Source organism: Ceratotherium simum, chromosome 35 (assembly GCF_057802395.1).
Source record: "Ceratotherium simum simum isolate JZ-2026a chromosome 35, ASM5780239v1, whole genome shotgun sequence".
Classification (NCBI taxonomy): Eukaryota; Metazoa; Chordata; class Mammalia; order Perissodactyla; family Rhinocerotidae; genus Ceratotherium; species Ceratotherium simum.
In genome coordinates, this window is record NC_141934.1 from 7,420,051 (window position 1) to 7,443,303 (window position 23,253).

Here is a 23,253-nt window from a genome sequence, read left to right on the forward strand (position 1 = left end):
CGGATTCCTGCTGGTGCACCTTGGGCCCAGAGGTGCCTGGCCCCCTCCCTGCCATCAGCTCACTGAGCTGAGCCTGGGGACACAGGGGGCCGAGTTGTAGGGGCTTGTGCCCCAGGCCCCGAGCAGCTTCCCAAGCAGGTGTGTGACCACTGCCTGTCTTTGCCATTAGCCGCGACCTCTAACCTGCGCCCTGTGAGCCGCCGACCGAACCAAGCCAGGGAAGCGGCCCACCAGCCACCAGGCGGCCTGGCGGAGGCAGTGCCCGTGGAGCAGTGGCAGCGCAGGAGCGCCTCTGGCTGGGGGGAAGGGAGGAAGGAGGAGAAACAAAGGCGAGCGTGCCTGGCGCCGCCCTCCCTGCGCCGCCCACCATGTGTCAGTCAGAGGCGCGGCGAGGACCGGAGCTCCGCGCAGCGAAATGGTGAGATGCTGCAGGCAGCGTCCTAACCCCAGTGTGCCCCACCACGACCTCCGGAAGGTTAGAGTTCATGTCCAGCGGCCCCACGGTGGAGGTGGCAGCAGGGGGCCAGGGGATCAGCCCCCACGGTTGGAGGGGCCCGGCCCTGGGGGCCTGAGTCGGAGAACCCACTTCAGGTACCTGGGGAGACAGAGCGAGCTGGTGGCCCTGTGTCTGTGCTGCACCTTAACTGCTGCTCCAGGCCCCCTCCCCCATGTGCCCCCACTCCGCTGAGGAGGGTGCAGCTCGTCAGGATTGGTCACCGTGCTTCTGCAGTGAGCAGGGCTGGTGGGGAAGCCCTGGGGGAGAGCAGTGATTTGTCTTGCTTCGCTTGGTCCCTACTGCCTTCCTGGACCTTTCTAAAACAGGCTGGGGTGGGATGGGGGAGAGGATGAACGCAGGGAGTGTGGGAAGCTGTGGAGATGCATCAGCTTCCATTGCCATCCTGGAACTGCAGGGCCCGGCCCTCAGCTCAGTTCTCCATGTTTGCTGCTTTAGTATCAGCTGAGGTGCCTCTTTGTTCCTTCATTTGTTCAGCAACTGGGGGCAGAGGACATGGCTTGTGTGAGAGCGTATGGGCACGGATGGGGCCTTACATTGTCCAGTTGAATGCAGTTTTTTTGCAGATGAGGAAACCGAGGCCTAGGGACATTCTCAGAGTAGGTGGCAGTGTGGTCTCCTGAGGGCTATACTGGGGCCTCAGGAGCATTTTCTAGGGCCTAGGCATGGGGACTCCGGTCTGCCAGTTGTGCCTCAGGAGGCCAGGGTTCTGGTGGAAAGGCCCATCCCAGCCTCTGCGACTCCTGCAAGGCTGAGCCTGTGCTGAATGCACTGAATTTGGGCTGGTGGGGTCTGGGGAAAGGCCCACCCACCTTTGCTGAAAGGAGGGGCCTGGGCCAGGCGTGCAGCCCCAGCAGACCTGGGAGGTGGCCTGAGGATTGGGGAGGTTCCTCCACCAACCTCTGGATTGGTTTTAGAGAACCTGACCTGATGTAGGAAGACCATACAGATGGATGAAGCGGTAGCTGTTGCTGGAGTGGGGGAGTGCGTGCGTGTGTGTGCGCACGAGCATGTTCCTGTGTGCTTTCCTTTGGGATCTTATCAGGCCCGGCCCGATCCCTTAATTTTATCAGATGAGGAACTGAGGCTTGGAGCCATGAAGGGGTTTTCCCAGATCCTGCAATGGGATGGTAGCAATGGCTTCCCCGCTGCTGTGCGCTGTGCTGTGCTGCTGGGGGCTCAGGGAGATGAGACTAGATCTCCCAGCGTCTGTGCAGGTGGAGCTGGCCCGGGAGGGTGGGGGGCTGAGAGGCAGGCTCTGCACCCTGTCTTCCCCGTGCTGGGCCCAGGCGGTGCTTAGCCCTGAAGGCCCTTGCTGGGGCCCCTCCCATGTTCAGAAACTGCTCCGTGTGCGAGGTGCTGGGCCTAACCCGCTGTGCCTCGGCTACCTCTGATTCCCCGTTCGCCTCAGCTGGCAGGCAGGTGGGAGAGACCGGGAAGTGAGTCTGCCGACTAGAGGCAGCCAAGCCTCCGACTCAGAATGGTATTGGGATGAAGGGGCACAGCCAGTGCTCCCGGATTCCATTGAGGGGCGAGCTTGCTGAGGGTGGGGGGGACAGGAATGGCACTGCCTGGGGTGGGGCGGGGCCTCCCAGTCCCTCCCAGACCCTGGCCGCTGACCCTGGCCGTGCGTGGACATATGCCCTGCAGGTTGCACTTCCCCCAGCTGGCCCTGAGGCGGAGGCTGGGACAGTTGAGCTGCATGTCCAGACCCGCCCTGAAACTGCGCTCCTGGCCCCTGACCGTCCTCTACTACCTCCTGCCCTTCGGTGCCCTCAGACCGCTCAGCCGGGTGGGATGGAGGCCCGTGAGCAGGGTAAGTGTGTGCAGGCTGCTGGCCCGGCGCTCCCCCTCGGCAGGCCTGAGGTTGGGGCCCAGGAGCCCGAGGAGACAGTTGTCAGATTAGAGGTGATGGCTGTGGAGGCTGAGCCCTCCCAGAGGGTTGTGTTGAAGGGCATGTCAGTTGAGAAGGCTGGGCTGGTTGGTGGCCGTGTGGGCTGCAGACAGGTGACCAAGGGCTTGCTGCCCACTGCCTGCACTCGTGCCATTGGGGGCTCTGCTTCTGGAAAGAACCCACACTGGGCATTCAGAAAATGGTTTCTATCTGATTTCCTGTGTTCAGGCAGAAGAGAGCTTAGAGATGATTTTGAGAAGAATCCAAATTAATTCCTGGCTGCCAGAGGGTGGTTCAGGAAGGCTGGAGGCTGTTGGGCCCCTTGGGGGTGAGGATGCCTTTGAGGACTTGGCAGCCCTGGGCTCTCTGGACAGGCTGACCCCATAAAGGAAACCCTGCTCCTGGGCCCTTGGACAGCCCCACTGGATGTCTTGAGGGCTTGAAAGCTCAAGGGCATCTAAGGGGCACTGGGCATTAGACCTGAGGTCATACGGCAGCCCTGGGCTGCTCCAGTGGATGGGCGTCAGCTAGGAGGAGTTCTGGGTGCCACTAATTCAGTACCTTGTAGAGGTGTTTAAAGTTGGAATGAAATTACTTTTACACCTTCGGGACTTGGTGTCTTGGTTGTGTTCAGACAAGCAGCCGCTGCCGATTAGAGGCAGGTCCCACTGTGGCAGCAGCACCTGAGGTTTCAGAGGCTGCTTCTTCCAGGTCTCCTGGCCCTGATATTTTTGGATGGAGGGGCCAATTCCCCTCTGCCTCCTGGGAGGAGCCCCAGGTGCAGACAGCTTTGTGGACTGGCCCAGTCACAGGAGAATGCCTCTGAGCAACCGGCATGGCAAGTCCAGGCCCTCTGAGTGCTGGCCCAGACGATAATGATACAGCGCATCTGCACACAAAAGTCCTGACCCTGGGGGGCTTGGGAGTGTTCTCCTTGCTTCCTGTTAGGATGAGCATGTTCGCTTTGGCTGTAGACTTTCCGTGCACTCGGGGCCTCCTGCTCCTACGTGTGCTGGTCCGGGACAGAGGCAGCACTGCCTCCTGCCAGAGCCTCTCTGGGATGCTGTCAGATCCATTAATGCCCCCCCTTCAAGAAGAAAGACTGTGCTGGCCAGTGTCTCCCTGGGGACTAGGCCGGTTGCTATTCGACCTCTGCATTAAATGACTGGAACACCTGAGTAGTAAGTCACTGTGTCATGGTCTCGGCCTCTGCCAGTACTCAGTTTGTGAGAGTATTTGGGAAGCTCAGTCCAGTTCCTAGTGAGAAACAATCACATCACAAAGCCATCATGGGGGTTGGCAGACTGGGAGGGGCAGGGGGCGGGCACGCAGTGTGGCCATCTCATCTGCCTGCCTGTGGCCTGCAGGTGGCCCTGTACAAGTCGGTACCAACGCGCTTGCTGTCGCGGGCCTGGGGCCGCCTCAACCAAGTAGAGCTGCCGCATTGGCTGCGCAGGCCTGTCTACAGCCTATACATCTGGACCTTCGGGGTGAACATGAAGGAGGCCGCTGTGGAGGACCTGCACCACTACCGCAACCTCAGCGAGTTCTTCCGGCGCAAGCTGAAGCCGCAGGCCCGGCCCGTGTGTGGCCTGCACAGCGTGGTGAGGCCCCCCCCCCCCCACCGCCTTCCACTCCTCCCTCTAGAAACATGATTCTTGCTTCTGCCTTTGGGAACCAGTCCCAGCAGCCTCCACAGGTGGCCCAGTGGGTGCCCATCCCAGGCTGGGCCCCAAGGGAGAAGGAGGCCCTGCCCTGCGTCCCCTCTCCTCCCCTCCCCTCCCTGGCAGCAAGCCTCTCCTGGCCCTTCCAGATCAGCCCGTCGGATGGGAAGATCCTCAACTTTGGGCAGGTGAAAAACTGCGAGGTGGAGCAGGTGAAAGGGGTCACCTACTCACTGGAGTCGTTCCTGGGCCCGCGCACCTCCACAGAGGACTTGCCTTTCCCACCAGGTGGGTCCTTGCCCAGTCACAGCCGGGCAGCCCTGCTGCAGCCTGGCTGGGCTGGACATCAGAGGATGGACAGGAGTGGGTCGGGGATGCTGGGAAGGCTGTCAGAACTGAGGGCCTGCACATGGGCCAGGAACCACTCTACCTGGAGCTTCTGGGCCTGCCTGGAGCCCAGTCCAGACTGCAGGCTCCATGCTGGGTGGTATCAGATGCTTGTCTGAGAGCCTGGCCCTGGTGTCTGCCCCCTCAGCCACCTCCTGCAGCTCCTTCAGGAGCCAGCTGGTCACCCGGGAAGGGAACGAGCTCTACCACTGCGTCATCTACTTGGCCCCCGGGGATTACCACTGCTTCCACTCTCCCACTGACTGGACCGTTTCCCACCGGCGCCACTTCCCAGGTAGGCTAGGGTCACACGTGGGTGGGAGCTGCCTCCGTGGGCCTCAGACAGAGGTCCTCAGCTTTTGTGTGTGTGTGGGGAAGATCAGTCCTGAGCTAACATCCATGCCAATCCTCCTCTTTTTGTGCTGAGGAAGACTGGCCCTCGGCTAACATCCATGCCCATCTTCCTCTACTTCATATGGGACGCCACCACAGCATGGCCTGACAAGCGGTGCATCGGTGCGCGCCCCGGGCCGCCAGTAGCGGAGCGCGCGCACTTAACCACTATGCCACGGGGCAGGCCCCTGATCCTCAGCTTGGTGTCAGCAGATCCAGGCTCTAGATTTGGGTGGCCAAGGCCCGGAATTGACTGTTTTGGTCTGGCTGGGCCTGGGCAGCGGGGGCAGGGTGGGGTCCAGCCTGCTCTGCACTTGGAATGATGGGCAACACTGGGTCTTGGGCTGTCCCAGAGTGGACACACCGGCTGTGGGAGGCTAGTCCTCCTGCTGGGTGGGGTGTGGCAGTGTCCCTGCCCCCAACAGGCTCCCTGATGTCCGTGAACCCTGGCATGGCCCGCTGGATCAAAGAGCTCTTCTGCCACAATGAGCGAGTAGTCCTGACTGGGGATTGGAAACATGGCTTCTTCTCACTCACAGCCGTGGGGGCCACCAACGTGGGCTCCATCCGCATCTACTTCGACCGGGTAAGCAGAGCCCAGGCCCTGTGGAAGCCCAAGAGCTGGGCCACTCAGGGTCCCCGCACCGCATCTCCTATGCAGCCAGATCTGTTGGGATTATAAATTCTAGGAGGGCATGTCCCCCTGCCAGGCTTGGCTCTGAGCTTCTGTTCTGCATGCCCCCCCACCACCACCCAGATTTGCTGCCACTTGCCCCTGTTGGGAGGTACCTGGAGAGGGAGGGAATTAACCTCCCCGCCTGGCCCTTTGCTTCTGCTGGGAACGAAAGGGGAATATTGAGCTTGGGGTGGGGCATGCTGATTGGAGGTCAGGCATGTGAGGGCGCGGCCAGTGCCCACCCTGCCCACAGGGCTGCCTTTCTTGGTGTCGGTTTGTGACTGTTCCTTGCCCTCCTGGGTGCTGGTCTTGCAGCACCATTTGTGCTGGAGAACGTAGTCAGTTCTGATGCCTCCATGTTCCTCTGGGGCCTAGTACACAGCCCACAGGCTCAGTCCCTGTCCCCACCTCCCTTTCTGAGCTGGGTTGGGGACAGGCAGCAAACGTGTGTTCAAGCTCCAGGGAGTAGGACTCCACATGCTCTGCCCCCTGGCCTCCCCCAGGACCTGCACACAAACAGCCCAAGGTACAGCAAGGGCTCCTACAACGACTTCAGCTTCGTGACGCACGCCAACAAGGAGGGCATCCCCATGCGCAAAGGCGAGCACCTGGGCGAGTTCAACCTGGGCTCCACCATCGTGCTCATCTTTGAGGCCCCCAAGGACTTCAACTTCAAGCTGAAAGCAGGACAGAAAATCCGATTCGGGGAGGCTCTGGGCTCCCTCTAGAGCCTCTTTCCTGGCTGTGGATGCCGAGGGATCTTTTCCAAACAGAAATGGGAGGGTCTTTCTGAGGGGAATCTCTGCAGCTGTCCCGGGGAGTGGACTGTCTTGGGGCCATGGGATCTGACAGTGGGTGACTTCTGTCCCTGCTGTCCCAGAAGTGCAGATGACGAAGTCAGAGCCCATCATGCCCTAGACCTACATTGTCCCTTCCCACCCTAAAGAGAAAGAAAGTGCAGGCCGGGATGATCTCAGATTCCCTTTGGGAGACTTTTTAACCTACTGTATAAACTGGAGACCCTACATCTCCTGGCTGAGCGTTCCGTTGGTCTTGATTTCCATTTTAAGATGATAAGTGATAAATATACCTTCTTGCTGCTCCTTCCATCACTGCTTTTTGGCCTTCTCCCTCTGCCTCCCCTGCACGGGGTGAGGTGCCTCTGGCACTGTGGGCCAGCACTGCCCCCCAGAGCAGGGTCATATGGCCTTTAATGCGACGGCTTTCTGTCCCAAATTTATTTGCCCCACCCTGCTCTTTGGGAAAAATGGTCTTTCTTTGTGCTTGTGGCTAAACACATCACCCCTGGCTCCGCCAGCATCTTCTGCGGATGGTGACGAATGGTGTGGCACTTTGCAGGCCCCAGTGAGTGACCTTCTGGAGCTGGCAAGTCCACTCTGTAGGAGGCAAGAACAATTGCTGCACCCGCCTGAATGGTGTCCAAAGTGAATGGGGCCAGGGGAGAGCTTGCGTCCCCGCCCCGTATCCAGACCGACATAAAATACGGGGACGTTGCTGCTATTGATTGATTCAGGGGCTTGTGTTGGAGGCAGAAGAAGAGCCTTGGAGTGTCTGGGGGAAGGGGTCAGTGCCTAGAAAACCTGTCCCCAGGTAACAGGTACGCAGTCTTTGGGGAGCCACTGACGGTGGGGACAGGGCCAGGTTTCATCTTTCCTGGGGATGCTGTGAATTTCTCCTGCAGGAGAAGCCATTTGAACTTTTTCAACTGTATCAGTAGCACAGTATTTTTGTATGAAAAGTGGGAGACTTCTGAACAGTAATTCATTTAATTGCAACAATTTGAAATAAAAAAATAAAACTCATCGCAGCTTTGTGTTCTGTTCCTGGAGGTGGGCTGAGGCCTCCCGTAAGCCCCGCACCTGTCTCCCTGGGGCGATGACTCTAGCACAGAGCCCGCCGCAGGGCCTGGAGGCGGGCGATGCAGGTGCTGATGGGCTGGCGCTGGGCCTGGAGCTCAGCGGCCAGCTGCTGGATCTGCAGTTCCACCTGGGGGTGAGGGAGGGACAGGCTGAGCTGAGAGGAAGCACAGCCTGGGAGCTGGTCCCCGGGGGCTGCCTGAGGCCTCACCTCCTGCAGTTCTTCCTGCACCTGCTGCTCTGCTTCCTGGTCCTCAGGCCTGGGCTCCTCCCGGCTCAGCTCCAGCCACCGGCGTAGGCTGCTTGCTTGCCGCTGGTAGGACCTGAGGGAGTGAGACGCCTGCTGCCTGGGCCCTTGGCAGAGCCTCCAGCTTGGGGAGAAGCAGACATCAGCTACTGCTGATGTGGGTGGAGGGAGAAGGGTTGTTCCTGTTCCTCTCGCAGCCTCCACCGGCGCGCAGACAGCAACTCAGGGGGGCCCAGGCAGAAACCCCCTCCCTGTTCCTCTCCCTGTGCAGAGCTGGCAGTGGGGGATCCGCCCACTTTCCTCCAGTCTCCAAGGCTGCTACTTGTCTTGATGGTCCCTGGCCTGAGCATGGGAGAGGTGGGCTCTGGACCCAGACCACAGGCAAGACTGGACAGCTGACTATGCAGCTGGGGCCCAGGCCCGTCTTCTCTGCACCTCTGTCTTCCTGTGTCACAATACTCACAATCACTGGGTAGACCACTGGCCTGGCTTCCACATGACCCAGTCAAGTTCAAAGTTTTGCTCAGCTTTGTCGTCCCCTGGCCCACAGATAAGGCTGACCAGAGCCTTCCTGAGCACGACTGAGAGGTACAAGTGCCACCTGTGTGCGGGGTGCTGGCATAGCGTAGATGCATCACCCCCAGGACCCCGGCAGCCAGCTCTGGGGAGACAGAGCCCCCCCACTGTCCCTGGGGACGAGTGGCAGCCTGAGTCTTACCAGAGGTTCTGCTTCATGGTCTGGTAGTCCTGCAGTTGCTGCTGGATACCCTCAAGCTCAGCCTCCAGGTCGGTGTGGCCCGTGATAAAAGGAGAATAAGCTTGATCTGGACCACCCTCCCAGCCCGGCCCAGGCTGAATAGAGGGACCCCAGGTGCTGGGAGTGGTACGAGTGCTCGCTGCTCTGACGGGCCTCAGGTGCACACCTGCAGTTTCAGAGCCAGGCCTACGCCCGGTGCCTGTGAAGTCCCCAGGAAGGAGCAGGCGGGGGTCGGGGACACTGGCCAGGGATGGTGAGGCCTGGGGCATAAGCCCAGGGGTGGTTGGCAGTGCTGACACCTATAAAGGAAGGATGGAAACTGAGCAAGGAGGGCAAGAGGAAGGCTGGGGAGGGGGCACTGAGGCTGCCCACTGTCGGTGGGGGTTGGGTTAGGCAAGGCCCCAGGAGCTGGGCTTCCCCACATCTGCCGCAGCCGGCTCACCCAGTATGGCCCTGCCTCTTCCTTCAAGACCTGAAACCAATGGAGAACGTCCCACCAGCAACCCAGGGAGCACCTTACACCTTTGTAGTCGGTTCCCACGCCTTCCCCAGGGCCTGGCTCAGCACTGCCCAAGCAGCTGTTTCAAGCCTTACTGACCTTTCACCCCCGCCTACTCAGCTGTGACCTTGCACTTCAGTGAGAAAAGTGGTCAGAGACAATTGTTTTCCTTGTCCAACCACACACCTACAACCCTCCTCCATTCCTTCCTGGTTACAATGTCCTCTGGTGACAATGGACTCTCTCCTGTCACCCGCTACTCCCTCACCACTCTGGCTTAAGTCACACTCTCTTCAGACACCAGCTCCTTGGGATGGCCCAACCCTGCTGCTGTCTTCTCCATTCTGAGCACTCGTGCTTTCTCACAGCTCCCTGCCCAGACTCCTCCACTTTGATGTCATATGCCCCAGGAGCCGAGGGCCCTCTCCTCCTGAGGGACCTCATCGGTTCCCAGGGGTTTACCTTCAACCTGTGCTGCAGATTCCCAATTTTGATCTCCAGCCCTGACCTCTTCCCTGAAGGCCAAACTCAAAATCTTGTTGCTTTTTCTGATCTGACAAGTTTACGACAGACTCTTCAGGCTTCACCCCAAATGGGTCCCCACCCCCAGTTTCCCCTCTTTCAGTAAAAGAACTCATTATTTCCTAAATTATTCAAGCCAGAAACCCAGGAGCCATCCTGGATTCCTTCCTTCACTCTCTTATCAAACCCATCAGAGCAAGTCCTGCCTACTTTGCCTCCCACTGAAGGTTTACAGCCACCCCCTGAGTCCCGGCCACCAGCACCTTCTGCTGGACCATTGCATCACAGCAGCCAAACACCCTCCAAAACTTCCTACTCTTCTTAAGATCCAAATATTTCACCAGGGCCTGCACGACCCTCCATGATCTGCAGTCTCTTCATTTGTCTGCATTCGGGGGTTTTCTTTAGTCTCTGTCACTAAGAGATAAGCCTCACGAGCAGCAGCCTGTTCACTGCTGTGTCCCTAGGACAGCGGCACCTATATTGGTGAATGAATGAGTGCCTTCCCTGCATCTTCCTGAGCCAGGAGTGTTCCAGAAACAATGAGCACAGCTGTGGTTATAGTCCCAAGTGCGTGAGAAAGAGCACCAAAGGCCAGACCAAAGAACAGGACCCCAGGTGCCCAGGGAGGACTTACCCTGGAGGGTGCTTGTGCCCCACGTGGCATGAAGGAGGAAGGGGGCAGCAGCTCCGGGCCTGTATTTGCTGTGGGGGGCAGCTTCAGGTCAGGGAGGCCCGGCAGGGCCCTGGGCTGGGGCAGGGGGCTGCCTGGGACCAGTGCTGTCTGGGCCTTTGCCAGGAAGGGCCTCATCACGGAAGGGCCTGCTGGCTGGGCCACACCTAGGCTACGCTCCCGCAGCACCTTCAGCCTGAGCGGAGAAGACAGGAGCTGGTCAGGCCATGGTACCCTTCTGAGGTGGAGGAAGGAGAGGGGGCCACCCCCCTTAAGGCCCCAAATCACAGGCCCCAGATGGAGGTACCACCTGCTCTCAGGGGCCCAGGACCACATGACCTACCCCTGCCCCGTGAGGGTGCCACAACCCAGGGGCCTCTGGCTCTGCACAGGCTGCAGCAAGAAGTCTGGGCATCGAGGCTGCCTCCTTGCCGAGCGGGCAGCACTGCTGGGAAGAAACATGGGCCCGTTCCTCCAGGCTGCTCAGGGGCTACAGGGGGCCTGAGACCTCTGGGGAACAGGTCATCCAGTCTGACCCCTCCAATCTTATAGGGAGACTGAAGGCCAGAGAAGGAAAGGCTCTTGCCCAAGGTCAGCAGGTGAGCTGGGGTGGGCCTGAGCCACATGAAACTTCTAGAAATTCCAATGAAGCAGGCCTGAGGCCACGGGGATGCCTCACCCACATCATCTCATCTGACCTCTAAAGCAACCCAGGTGACGCAGGTACTCGTCCCACGTCACAGGGGCAGCAGGCTTGTCAGGGTCAGGCCCTTGTTAGGGTCAGGTGGTGAGGGAGGCAGAGCAGGACAGAGACCCAGGCCGGTGTCCCTCCCCGCCGGCGACCTGTCCGCCAGGCTCAGGCAGTGCTGGTCACTCTGACAGCTGACAGCTACATCAGCATGGTGTGTGAGGATGGGGCAAGAGCCAGGTCACAAAAAGTGGGGTTTCCAAGGGGCCGGCCCCGTGGCTTAGTGGTTAAGTGCGTGCGCTGCACTACTGGCAGCCTGGGTTTGGATCCCGGGCGCACACTGACGGACCACTTGTCCGGCCATGCTGAGGCTGCGTCCCACATACAGCAACTAGCAGGATGTGCAACTATGACATACAACTATCTACTGGGGCTTTGGGGAGAAAAAGGGTTGCGGGGGAAGTGGGGTTTCCTAGAGGGAGTGTATTTCCCGGCCATAAGGGGAGAAGTGGGGAGACTGGCAGGTCTGGAGACAGGAGGGCGGGGCTGCCCTACAGCCCATTCCTTTTGCTAACTACATGTTCTCTCCCCCGCGCCCAGGAGGGACAGAGGCTGCGGGCCCAGTTAGGGCCCAGCAGAATGGGAGGGACGGGATCCTGCTGGAGAGAGGGGTCGGAGCGGCTCAGTTGTGACCCTCAGGGCCCAGTGTCCTCCCTCCTGTGCAGTCCAAGCTTTGCCCCAGGTGGAAGCGAGGAGAAGCAGCAAGAGATGGGCTACTCACAGCTCCAGGAGTTGGGGGTCCCCAGCAGCCAGGGTCAGGCTGCCTAGAGCTCCCCGAGGCCCATGAGGAGTTCTTGGCCTCTTGGTCTCCAGGGCAGCATCCCCAGCCCCAGCAGCGATGCGGTTGGGAAGAGGACCCTCAAATGTCACTCTCCTGCTGGGCACGGTGGATGTGGGGGGCTGAGCCTCCCTGCCCCACCCCAGCACCTTCTGTTTCCAGAGCATGGCACAGCGATGGACTGCACGGTGGAGACTGTGGGCTGCCTGCAACCGGCCTCTGGTCAGATCATGCCGTGCTTGCCCACTCCCCACAAGAAGGGGTGGGGGTCCCTGGGCCTACCTGCACCTGCTGCTGGGCATGCAGCTGCTGCCGGAAGGCCTTCATGCCAGCTGCGAACCGCAGGAGGTGCGTGACGCCCTCCTGGAGCAGCTGCTGGTGGTAGGCCTGCACCGCCCGCTCCAGACGTGCCTTCTTTCTCCTCTTTTCCAGCACTAAGCCCAGCCATGCAGCCCACACCTCCGGGGAGAGGAGGTGAGGCCTAGTTCTCCCTGCTTAGGCTCCTCCCGGGGCTGTGCCCACCACTCACCCTGCCCTCCACCGAGGCACAGTCTGCTCCTGGGAGAGGCAGGAGCAGTGGGATGCGGAGCCCCCATTACCTTTGCCTGTAGTGAGAAGGACCAGAACCACAGGGCCCGTGCTGTGCCCTGCTGCTCCCGCCTCCTGTTCACCAGCTACAGGCCAGAAAAACAAGATTACGGAAACCACCTTCAGGGAGGCCACCCTGACCACATGGCCCTGGTCACTCTCAGACCCCTCTAGTTGGGCGCCGCCCATCTCCACTCCTCAGGCCCTGCCAGGCCCTGAGGTGGTGGATCAAGGAATAATCTTTTGGAAAGAACAAAGGCAAAGAGCTCTGGGGGGAGGGAACAAGTGGGAGAAAGGCTGGGGACAGCTGGCATTACAATCCAGAGAGTGAGAGGGACACGTGTGTGTGACAGAGACACACTGCTGAGCATGATGCAATCTCGCCTAGTGTTTTATCAAGGCCTCGGCAAAGACTTAAAATGCATTTCATATTAACTTTTGGATATTACCCTGATGTATTTTTTAATGTGACACTGTAGGAACAGGGGCTGAAGTGACTTGGCCTCATACAGGCACAGGTGGAAGGAAGCTGCCAGTGCCGGGAAAATGACTGAGAGGAGCCCTGGGACAAGAGTGACATTAAAAATGTTGAACTAGGGCCGGCCCCGTGGCTTAGCAGTTAAGTGCGTGCGCTCCGCTGCTGGCGGCCCGGGTTCGGATCCTGGGCGCGCACCGACGCACCGCTTCTCCGGCCATGCTGAGGCCGTGTCCCACGTACAGCGGCTAGAAGGCTGTGCAAATATGACATACAACTATCTACTGGGGCTTTGGGGGGAAAATAAATAAATAAATAAAATCTTTAAAAAAAAAAACAATGTTGAACTAGAGGCGTGGGCTCAGGAGGCAGTGGAAGGAGGGGGAAGGGAGAAGGGGCTTCTCTATGGCTCCCACCTGCTGTCTCCACTGGCAGAAGCAAGACCGGCTGAGTGTCTGGGCCCGGAGTCGGGCGCCCTGCCTATGCAGGAGCTGGGGAGAGAGTGCGCACACAGGGAGCTGCGTACCGACTGTAGTCAGCTGCCCCACGCCCAGACCACCTGGGGGCAGCCACAGGGTGAGAGGCTCCAGGCCCAAGTGAACTGTCCTCCTATTGTCAGGAGGAGTTTCGGATGAAGCCAAGGGCCTCCTGCACCAGGCAGGGGTGTCTAGATGACTCTGTAGGTCCCCCGCCCCTGACAAGCCATGGTTCAGAGTGAACCAGTTTCCCTGCTGAACCATCTTCCACCTGGGGGAGACCTGATCCTGAAGCTGGCTTCCCCGCTTCCCGCCTTCCCAGAAGGCTCCTGCAGCCTTGTGCCCACAGGACCCAAACCACCCAGCACTCAAGCTGGCTGCTGTGAGTTCTGCAGGAAGGACCTCTTCCTCCCCAGGACACCTCCTGGCCTGGACAGCCCCACCACTCAACCTGGGGAGCTGCCGCCTGCCTCACCCTCTTCCTGATGCAGCACAGATGGTGCGCCTTCCACCCGGCCATGCCCTGCAGCAGCAGCCGCTGGCAGTCATGCTGCACCGCCCTCTCCAGCTGGACTCTCCGCTGGGCTGCCCTCTGGCCACGGTCCCACCAGCGCCGAAACCAGATCCTAAGGTAGCCTAAGGCAGAGCAGAGTCAGAGTTTGCTCTTTTGTAGGATTCATATGAATGACTATGCACCAGTAAAAGTTTAGAGAGTGGGGAAGGTTGTGTGGGGATAGAGTTGGGGTGTCGGCCCACACTCAGTGAAACCACCACATGGGGAGGGCGGCCGCTCTGTGAGGACAGCTCTGGCCACCTTCAGCAACTGCGGGCCCCTTGGAGACCAGAACCAGGTCTGCTGTTTACTATTGTGCCCCACAAGAGCCCCTCAGAGCCACAAGTCTGTCCACAACGACAGCAAGTGTGCCAGGGTCCCCACAGAGCCCCCTGCGAGATGCTGCCAGGCACACGAACGAGAAGACCCGTGGTCTGAGGGAGTGGAGGTGGCGGCCCTGTTTTACCAGGGCGGAAACTGAGGCTCAGAAAAATCTAAGCAGCCTGAGCCCGGCCTGGGGAGGAGGCACGGTATCCGCCCGGCCACATCCTGCATTTTGTTTCTATCACCAGATTCTCTCCTGAGGGAGCGAGTGCTTTGTTCTGCTGATTTTTCCTTTTGGATTTTCTCCTTTTCTTAGGCCCTGAGAGAATTTTCTTTTAGCAACAATAGAAGAAGGTTGATACAGGGCACTGTTGCCAAGATGGGGAGTTCTCCAGAACCAGCTGGAGTGGGCAGGGAAGGTAGCATTCACAAGCCTGGAGGCCAAGCGTTAGGACTAGTGCTAAGACTCCTTGGGTACTGCTTTAAGTGTGTATATTTGAGTCTCACTGGATCCTCATGACAACCCCAAGAGGCAGGTACTATTATCCCCACTTTACAGATAGAGAAACTGAGGCTCAGAGAAAAGGACTTGCCCAAGGTCACACAGCCAGCATATGACCCCCGCCTGCACTCCTTAAGCACTCTGTTTAACGTGTCTTATGCCACCTGCCCTTCATTCATCCTCCTCCAGCACCCGGGCCCCACCCTTAGACTGCCATGGTGCACCTGAGACCCAGAGCCTTAATTAAGTCACGAAATGGTTCCAGGTATTGACTGCGCATCTACCATGTGCTGAGAACACACTGTCTTGTCACACGGTCTCCTAGGTCCTTTGTACCATCCGTAATGGACACGGCAATCCCAGGGCCTGCCACGTGCCACCACCCCCTTCTAAGGAACGCTGCCTGCCCCACAGCCCTGCGGAGAGCAGCAGCTTCAGGCTACACCTTGTGCCTGTCACCTCTAACTCCCTACCGGGGCCACCTGGGCAAGGAGAGGGCACCTGCCCCCAAGGGGCAAGGCCTCTGCAGCACCAGTGCCAAAGCTCTGTCCAAACAGGGACCAAGGGACGGGCTGAAGCCCTCGACCTCTTTCTTGGGAGTGACCTACAGACACAGCTCTGGTTTCTGGGGTGGGGGGCAGCTTGAGGACACAGAGAAGCACGTTAAGGGTGGAGCAGCTGCAGGATGTTGACCCCAGCGTTCTGTCCAGAGGATCTGTGTCCATCAACACAAACAACTGCAGCCAGAACCAGACCAGAGCTGATTAATTTCCATCCTGGCACAAACTTCTCAAGCCAACTTATCAACTTGATCTGTTTTCTCTACTGTCCGATTTAAACCATTTCCATTTATTTTCATCTCCATTTGTATTTTCATTTATTCTAACTACAAGCTGTCCCCTCAGCGTGTCGGGTTCCCCCACTGCAGGACCCTGGGTGTCTGTTTCCTTGAGTCTCTTGAGCAGAGGCTCCCGTCTGGACCGTCTTCACAGGCTGTTTGTACAGGAGCTCGTGAGACTACCTGAGGCCAAGGGAGTGAGGCCCTGCTCCCTAAACTGACAAGGGCCAACTATGCAAGGAAGCAGGACCCTAACAGGATGGGGCTGACCTGCCGAGCAACAGCCACTGGAAGGACTTTTCCCACCCCACCCCGGGCCGGCCCCGTGGCTTAGCGGTTAAGTGCGCGCGCTCCGCTACTGGCGGCCGGGGTTCAATCCCGGGCGTGCACCGACACACTGCCTCTCAGGCCATGCTAAGGCCGCGTCCCACATGCAGCAACTACAGGGATGTGCAACTATGACATACAACTATCTACTGGGGCTTTGGAGGCGGGGTAAAGGAGCAGGATTGGCAATAGATGTTAGCTCAGAGCCGGTCTTCCTCAGCAAAAAGAGGAGGATTAGCATGGATGTTAGCTCAGGGCTGATCTTTCTCACAAAAAAAAAACACCCCACCCCAACCACTGTGAACGCCTCGGTTCCAACTTCATTTCTTTACCTCTCTGTAGAGCTCAAGCCTTGGCCTTTCATTTTAACATAAAGGGGTTGGCAATCAGTCGGGAACAGAATGCTACGATGTACTGGATGGAAGAGTTACCCTCTCCCAAAATCATGTCCATCCTGGAACCTCAGAATTGATGTGATTCGGTAAGAGGGTCAGTGCAGCGTAATTAACTGACATCATACTGGAGTAGGGTGGGCCCTTAATCCAGTATGACTGGTGTCCCTATAAAAAGAGACATGGACACACAGGGAGGACAGCCACACGACGACGGAGGCAGAGGCTGGAGTGATGTGTCTACAAGCCAAGGAACACCCAGGACTGCTGGGAGCCACCAGAAGCAGGAAGAGGCCAGGAGGGATTCTCCCCTGGAGGCTTTGGAGGGAGCAGGGCTCTACTGACACCTAGATTTTGGACTTGGCCTCCAGAACTCTGAGAGAACAATTTTCTGTGGTTTGAAACCTTCCAGTCTGTGGTGCTTTGTAACCTCAGAGACAGGTAACTAATACACATGAGAAGGAGACAAGGATTAAGGGAAGCAAACGGAACACCAAGACAGTTCTGTGTCCTCCGCAGTCCTCTCCTCCGCTTACCCCTATCGAGCACCTTTTGGGCCTTCCTGACGGCACAGTCCTCCTGCTGTCGGTAGTATATTTGCACTGACACGGCCTCCCGCCACTGGACCAGGACCTAAGGGGCAGATGAGGAACAGAGAGGTGATCACTGCACGTCCCAGCTTCCAGGGGACACCCCAGCTCTGCTGGCAGCTTCTCGTGGAATGAGGCCACGTGGGGGTCGTATGGCACTCACACAGAATCCAAGAGGAGCCCACCATCCATGCAGACCACAGGCAACAGGAGACCCCAGTCCCCTCACAGGAAGCCCAGTATCTCAGGTGATGGGACTCTTCTACCAGAAGGAGTTAAACTTCATACCATGCCATAAAAAAGGAAGGTTGTTATACAGACTTTCATTCTGTTATTATTTGTTAAATGGAACCTATACATTATTATACACTCTTTCATATGTGAGACGCACATGAAATCACACTAACAGAACACTTTAAAAAGAAGTCGAGCAGCCAGGGGATGCCTGGTGCCTGCTCCCCAAACAGTCACGAACTCCATTCCCCTCCAAAAAGGCCTCCTCCCTTCTGAGCCCTGAAGCCAAGCAGAGTCCTGACCCCCCTTTCAGGGCAGGGGACATAAACGCAGGCCTCGGAGCTTTTCTGAGAACAAACCGGGCCTTGACCATACGTAGTCATCCCTCATCCATGGGAGGCTTCAAGGTTGTCAGGACCAGGTCCCCCGCCCAGCCTTCTAGCAGGTGAACCGTTGTTGCTCAGGGCTCCCAAAAAATTGCCTTCTAAAACGTCCCGAGTCCAGGGACCACCTCTGTCATTTAATTTCCATGTGAATTCCCTCTTTCTTGTAACACGTCTTCTTCCCACAGCCACATCCTGCCACTTCCTCCTTCCCTCATCATGTGGGACCAGGCCCCACCATGTAGCATTTTGGGGCTACTTCCTACTGACGATGACCAACGACCTCACATTCCCAGGACACTCTGTTTTCTAGAAAGCCTCTGTGGCCACGAAAACTACAAGGCCAATGAGCAGGAATGAGCACCCTATTCTGACAGATGAGGAGATGGAGGTGCAGTGACTTACATGGTTTGTCCCAGGGAAAACTTCCACATGTGTAGAAAATACTGTTTCTGATAAGAACTAGTTCACTCAACCACATGCTGTGTTTTTGTGTTAATAGAACTGGTTCATAATTCAGTAAAAATAAATAAATAAATAAAACCCAACTGCTCACACGGCTGTACGTGTGTGAGCTGGAGGAGAGTTATCCCATCTTCTAGGTTCCTCGTTCAGTTCAATTCTCTGTTGCCAGCCCCCACGCCACCTCCTCAGAGGAACACAGTCCAAAACCCCCCTGGGTGACCAGCTGGCCTCCCCATGCCTCACCTTGGAACACACAGTCCTTCTGTAGTGAGCACTTGCTCGAGAGGTTTTCTTTGCTTCATCCACACGGGCCACGGTGTTCTCTCTCCAGCGATGTAACACACCCCTGCAGGGGCACAGGCCGGGGAGAGGGAGTGACAGCAATGTGGAGAGACAGTGTGAGGTTTCTGTGAATCATTCCTGGTTCTTCAGCCCACCCCTGAATCAAGGACTCCCTATGCCCAAGACTATTTGTTTCACTGACAGCCATGTTTATGTTGACGCAGACACTCAACACACGGCTGCTGAGCACCTGCTCTGTGCCAGCCATGGGGGTAGCGCTAGGGACACCACGGTGAACAAGACCAACACCACATCCTCACACATTTATGTGCTATAGGGAACAAGAGCTGTAACCAGGCAGTGACGACACCAGGTGGTTCATGCCATGAAAAGAGAGGTGCAGAGAGAGAGGGAAGCTGGAGGAAGGCATCGGAACCTCAGCACCTGTGCTGCTGCCCAGTTAGTTAAGGGAGTCCCTGTTTCTTATTCCTCTCTGTCTCAGGAGCTGGATGGGCACTTATGGGACCCTGAAGAAGGGACAAAGGTGTTTAAAGTCCACAAGGCCCACCGCCCACAGGCAGCCTGGAATAGTGCATGCTGAACAAATACAGAAGAAGGAAAAGAAAGAGCGGAATGAGGGAGGCCTGCTGTGAAGGAGTGAGTTTTCAGCTTGGCTTAGCAGGAGCAGGAGGACGGGCTCACGAGGGAGCTGGAGCCAAGGCAGCAGAAGTGACCTCCAAGGGCGAGAGAGATGCAGATGGTCCTAGAGGCTGACAGATGACTCTGGAGAGTCAGTGAAAGGCCTGGAGAGCCAAGTGGGGAGGCGACTGACTGGGAACTGAGAGGCAGAGGGAGTCACTGCTTCTGGAGCAGGAGAAGAAATGAAATGGTGCCTCGAGGAGCTGAATCTTGCAGGTCTGAAGCGGGGAGGGAAAAGTGCTCAGAGGAGCAAGACAAGAGGGAATCTCGCAGACATCCAGGTGAGAGCTGCTTCCCAGAGGCCCTGCTCCGCACAAGTAGGGCTTCAAGACATACAAGGTGAACCAGTGAATAGAGTGCTTGCTGTGGAAAAGGCAAGGCCCTGCTATGAGCAGCATGGGGCAGCCAGGCCCGTCCTCTGCCAGGCCCTGGTCAGGATCCCCCAACCTGCCTGGGTCTGAGTTAGTCCCCCGATCCTCAGGCAGGGCCCGGGGGATGCCAGGAGACTCACCTCAGCAGCTGCCTCTTGTGCTGGCTCTCCCTGGCTGCCACCTCTTGTAGGACGCTCCGCACCCGGCTCTGATACGTCTGCAGGAGACCATGAGGACTGGCAGCCAGCCCTGGGCCCACCTCTCCCTGTTCCCAGGCAGGCCTCAGAGGTGCCTTCCCAACAGGGGCTGCAATGCCCAGAGGACTCACCACAGTGCGTGGGGAGAAGCCAGGAGCCCTGAATCCCCGGGCCAGGAGACCACCCAGACAACAGGGAGAGGACTGTCTTGGCAGGCCCTCACCTAGTAAGTCAAACCACTGGGCTCCTGGACCAGGGGCCACTGTGACGGTAAGGCTGGCACCCCAGCCAGCACTTGTTTTTACCCTGCAGAGCAAGGATGGGAGAACTAAGCCCCGAGGCTGTAAGACCTCTGTCCAGGGCACTTGCTCTGTGTGAGGCTTGTGCAATTACTCTGTTTTGAGAGGGGCAGGAAGAACAACAAAGGGAAGCAAAGTCTCCAGAATTTGCCTCCACCGCAACGCAAGGAGAGATTTGGAAGAAAGCAGCAGCTCCTACCCGCCAGCTCTGCAGCGCCCTGTGCAGTAAGGTGTGCTGGTGATGCAGGTCGGCTCGCGTCAGCTTCTGCCGCTCAGCACCCTGCAGGGCCAGGCACTGCAGACAGAGAAGAGAGGGGCACTGAGGGCTGAGGGACCGGTGGGGGGGCGGACTCAGCTTTGCTCCATTTCACACTGGGTTTGGGTGAGCTCGGGTGAGGTACTTAAACCAGGAGCCCCAGCTCCTCATCTCCATGCATGTCTTAGGGGTTTTGTGAGGATCAAATGGGGTAAATGCTCAAGCAGGGTTAGTTTAAACAGCCGGTGCCCTGAGCAGGATGCCTGTAAATGCAGAGACCAGGAACTGCAGATTCAGTGAGTTCAGATAAGAACAGCCTAGCACCCAAAGAATAGGGAATTCTGAACCACTCATCTCACGAAACCAGGGTAACACTTCATCTGCGCCCGGCTTCTTCCCTACGCTGAGGCAGGTGGTTTCCCAGGGACCGTGGAGGAGCCCATATGTCCCTCTGAATCACACTGACACACAGGTCCACCTGTCCACAAGCTGCACGCGGTGGGGCCTGCGCCAGAGCCTTACCTCCCTCCACCTGCTCCAGGCCCAGCACAGGAGCCGTGCCGAGCGGAATTCTGCAGCCAGCACCCTGCCCATCCTCCTGTGGGGAGACAGTCAGAGCTCAGTGCTACAGCCCAGACCCAGCCAGGGTCCTCTCGATGGACGCCCCTTCGCAGTCCCTGGCCCCTGCTGAGTGGTTCTTAAATTTGGGGGGAATAAGATCCTCTCTGAAGAGCTGCCAAAGCTTATATGTGCACTTCTCCCCCCCAGAAAAGTGCAAAATATAACCAAAGTTTTGCAGACAACGTCACGGGGCTTCAAGTACCACTGAAGCGTATTCCTGTGCAGGCAACTGAGAAGGAGGTTAAACATGGCTAGTGTTTGAGAGGTGGGGAGATCCTCAGAGCACAAAGTGGATACGGAAAGGCACCAAAGCAGGACAATGTCCACAGTGGACATGTCGGCTGTCTGCCCTGCCCAACCACATGGTGTGGTAGAAACTGCCACGACCTGCCCCCTGGCCACAGCTGCTGGTCCTGGGGGGTCAGCTATCCTGAAACAGGCCCGTCAGTCTCTTCCCCGGCCATGGACACTCTGAATAGCCCCCAGTCAGCAAGCAGGATGCAGCCAATGGACAGGACCTCAGATCCACAGAGCATGTCTGTCCCCGGTCAAGTTCCTGATACTGTGTACCCCAGGATCCTGTCACTACAGCCCTGGTTTTGCTTAGACTGTTTCAGGTTGAATTTCTGGAACTTAAAACCAGAGTCTAGTCTAACATGACCCTCCGGACAAGTACTCAGAGCTGACAGCACTGCTACTATGGTCAAAGATGGCCTGAAATGGAAAGAGCTTCTGAGGCAGAAGCAGCCACTCACTCTGTTCTGAGCCCCCGGGCACTCTCCCTCCAGACACAGAAAGCCTTCCTGAGCTGCCCACGGCGGTGGTGGACACAGGCCACAGCTCGCCACTGCCGTTCCTGGCAACGTGATGCCACCTGCTGGTGCCACGTGGACCAGGACCTTCGCAGAAGCTGCCGCTCTGCATGAAGGATGGCCTGCGGCAGGACAGGAGGGAGAGAATGGAATGCAGGAGAGGGTACACAAGCCAGGGAATAATCTACAGGTCACAACAAGAGAAATGGATGTTCAGGAGCTGCCCTGGCCCAGAAGCCATCTGTAACTCCACTGGCAAAGGAAACAGATGCCCCAGACCCTGCCCCTGCCTCATGAGTCCTGGTCACAGGCAGGATGCCCTTCAGTGTGGGTCTGGGTTCCGAGCAATGTCCTGAGGAGGGGAGGCAGTGAGTGCAAAGGCTTGAAACAGGTCCTGCCCATCCTGGGTATCTCGTCAGGGACAGCCACTTACCATTCTCTCTGCCAAGCGGTGTTCTCGATGCTGAAACATCTTCTGCCACCAAATAGCAAACACTTGCTTCTCTAATGTCTCCCTAAGAAAAACCCAAATGAAGAATACGAAAGTACTTAAAATAAAACAAAACAAATACAAAAGAACGAGAAGTTCTAAATAATTGGATTCTTCCACTCATACTGTGCCATTAAGAGGCAAATAAGCTTAGATGGGGAGAAGGCAAAGGAAAGCAGACAACCATAGCTCAAAAAACCACAAATGACCCAACAGTTTCCACGTTATTTCTGGTGTCAGCCCCGCACTCACAGAGTATACAAGACTCAGACTTTGAGACCCTGGTTCTTCATCAGTTCCACGTGGAATTACCAACAGTGCTCAACGATCATTCGTGAAAGCCTTATCGGTCCGTGCTGACCAGCTGGGCTGCTGCTACACAGATCCTTGGCGGAAGCAGTTAAAAACAGATGCCAGGCCCCCAGTGCTGACTACATCTGAGCTGGGTCCCAGGAAACAGTACTTAGAACAAGTGTTCCAGGCGAGGTCGACATGGACAGAGGTTTGGGTACCACTGCTCTGTTACCTCTGCCTAGGGCTACCTGCTCACCATGATGACATCAAAGGCTGCCAAAGCAGTGCTGGGACAACTGGTCAACAGCCATTAGGGGCTGCGTGTCTGCAAAGCCATGGGGTAAAATATGTGACGCAACTGTTTCCAGGCCCTGGACAACAGGCAGTGCAGACTGTGATCCTTGAGAGATGGGAAACATGCCGGGTAAGCCCCTCGGCCACCCAGGCTTTCTGCCTGGGAGCACTTTCTGGACACTGGGGGCAGGGAAGGGAGTCCAAGCAGAGCACGACAGTCTCACTGAGCTGAGGCAGAGTGGAGTTCAAGACTGTGGGAAGGACTGTGTGGACACCTGTGGCCTTCCTAAGCCTAGGCAGGTGGAGACCTCACCCCGCCCTACCAGCATGCTCACAGACACCCAGCACACTCCACAAGGTGATACCCAGAAGTCTATGTGAGGCTGCTCCAGGTCCTCTGATGAGTCTGCCTGCCTCACAGGCAGATTCCATGAGGCCTAGCAGCGAGTAGCCGCTGCAGGGCTAAGAGCTGAACAGACACTAGAGGTTGGACAGGGCTGGAAGAAGGAGAGTCAGCCAGCCCAGTTAGAGCAGAGACCTTGCTAAGCACCTCAGAACTCAGGAAGGCTAAGTCTTAGGAGTAAGAGCCATGCCCTAACACTGAAGACAAAATCAAAAGACTCACACAACGAAAAAATAAAACCACACTTGACCGTATCAGCAGGAACCACCAGAACAAACAGGAACCACTGCTGGCCAGAACAAAATGCAACACCTTTAAAGGAAAAAAAGCTGTCAACAGAAACAATGACCCAAATGTTGGAATCAGCAAGTACTTAAAAATAGCTATTATAAATAAGTTTGAGTACTTAAATGAAAAGATGAACAAAATTAATCACCAGACAGGGAATTCTGACAGAGA

At 57.3% G+C, this 23,253-nt stretch overlaps 2 protein-coding genes across 8 annotated transcripts in view; one reads left to right on the plus strand and one right to left on the minus strand.

Annotated features, from left to right (window-relative positions):
* Positions 1-7,351, plus strand: part of PISD (phosphatidylserine decarboxylase) — a 38,097-nt gene extending 30,746 nt beyond the window's left edge. Inside the window, exons 2-8 of one of the 4 annotated variants that reach the window (XM_004429745.3) lie at positions 170-418; positions 2,165-2,330; positions 3,776-4,012; positions 4,222-4,360; positions 4,608-4,754; positions 5,278-5,438; positions 6,032-7,351. In XM_004429745.3, coding sequence (XP_004429802.1) covers positions 369-418; positions 2,165-2,330; positions 3,776-4,012; positions 4,222-4,360; positions 4,608-4,754; positions 5,278-5,438; positions 6,032-6,256 — 1,125 coding nt within the window. In that variant the 5' untranslated portion in view covers positions 170-368 and the 3' untranslated portion in view covers positions 6,257-7,351. Of the gene's footprint in view, positions 1-169; positions 592-2,164; positions 2,331-3,775; positions 4,013-4,221; positions 4,361-4,607; positions 4,755-5,277; positions 5,439-6,031 lie in introns of those variants that run through there. The other 3 variants (XM_087423937.1, XM_087423940.1, XM_087423938.1) reach the window with 3 other exon arrangements.
* SFI1 (SFI1 centrin binding protein) overlaps positions 7,297-23,253 on the minus strand; it is a 95,346-nt gene continuing 79,389 nt past the window's right edge. For 3 of the 4 annotated variants that reach the window (XM_087423936.1, XM_087423935.1, XM_014786953.2), the window contains 17 exons: positions 21,747-21,828; positions 21,257-21,435; positions 20,403-20,478; positions 19,824-19,919; positions 19,269-19,345; positions 18,020-18,122; positions 16,641-16,737; positions 13,644-13,804; positions 13,109-13,183; positions 12,229-12,303; positions 11,912-12,088; positions 11,573-11,835; positions 10,447-10,551; positions 10,068-10,299; positions 8,371-8,708; positions 7,617-7,728; positions 7,297-7,535 (listed from right to left, as the gene is read on the minus strand). In XM_087423936.1, the coding sequence (XP_087280062.1) occupies positions 7,431-7,535; positions 7,617-7,728; positions 8,371-8,708; positions 10,068-10,299; positions 10,447-10,551; positions 11,573-11,835; positions 11,912-12,088; positions 12,229-12,303; positions 13,109-13,183; positions 13,644-13,804; positions 16,641-16,737; positions 18,020-18,122; positions 19,269-19,345; positions 19,824-19,919; positions 20,403-20,478; positions 21,257-21,435; positions 21,747-21,828 (2,353 nt within the window). In that variant the 3' untranslated portion in view covers positions 7,297-7,430. Of the gene's footprint in view, positions 7,729-8,370; positions 8,709-10,067; positions 10,300-10,446; positions 10,552-11,572; positions 11,836-11,911; positions 12,089-12,228; positions 12,304-13,108; positions 13,184-13,643; positions 13,805-16,640; positions 16,738-18,019; positions 18,123-19,268; positions 19,346-19,823; positions 19,920-20,402; positions 20,479-21,256; positions 21,436-21,746; positions 21,829-23,253 lie in introns of all 4 variants that reach the window. The other variant, XM_014786952.2, reaches the window with a different exon arrangement.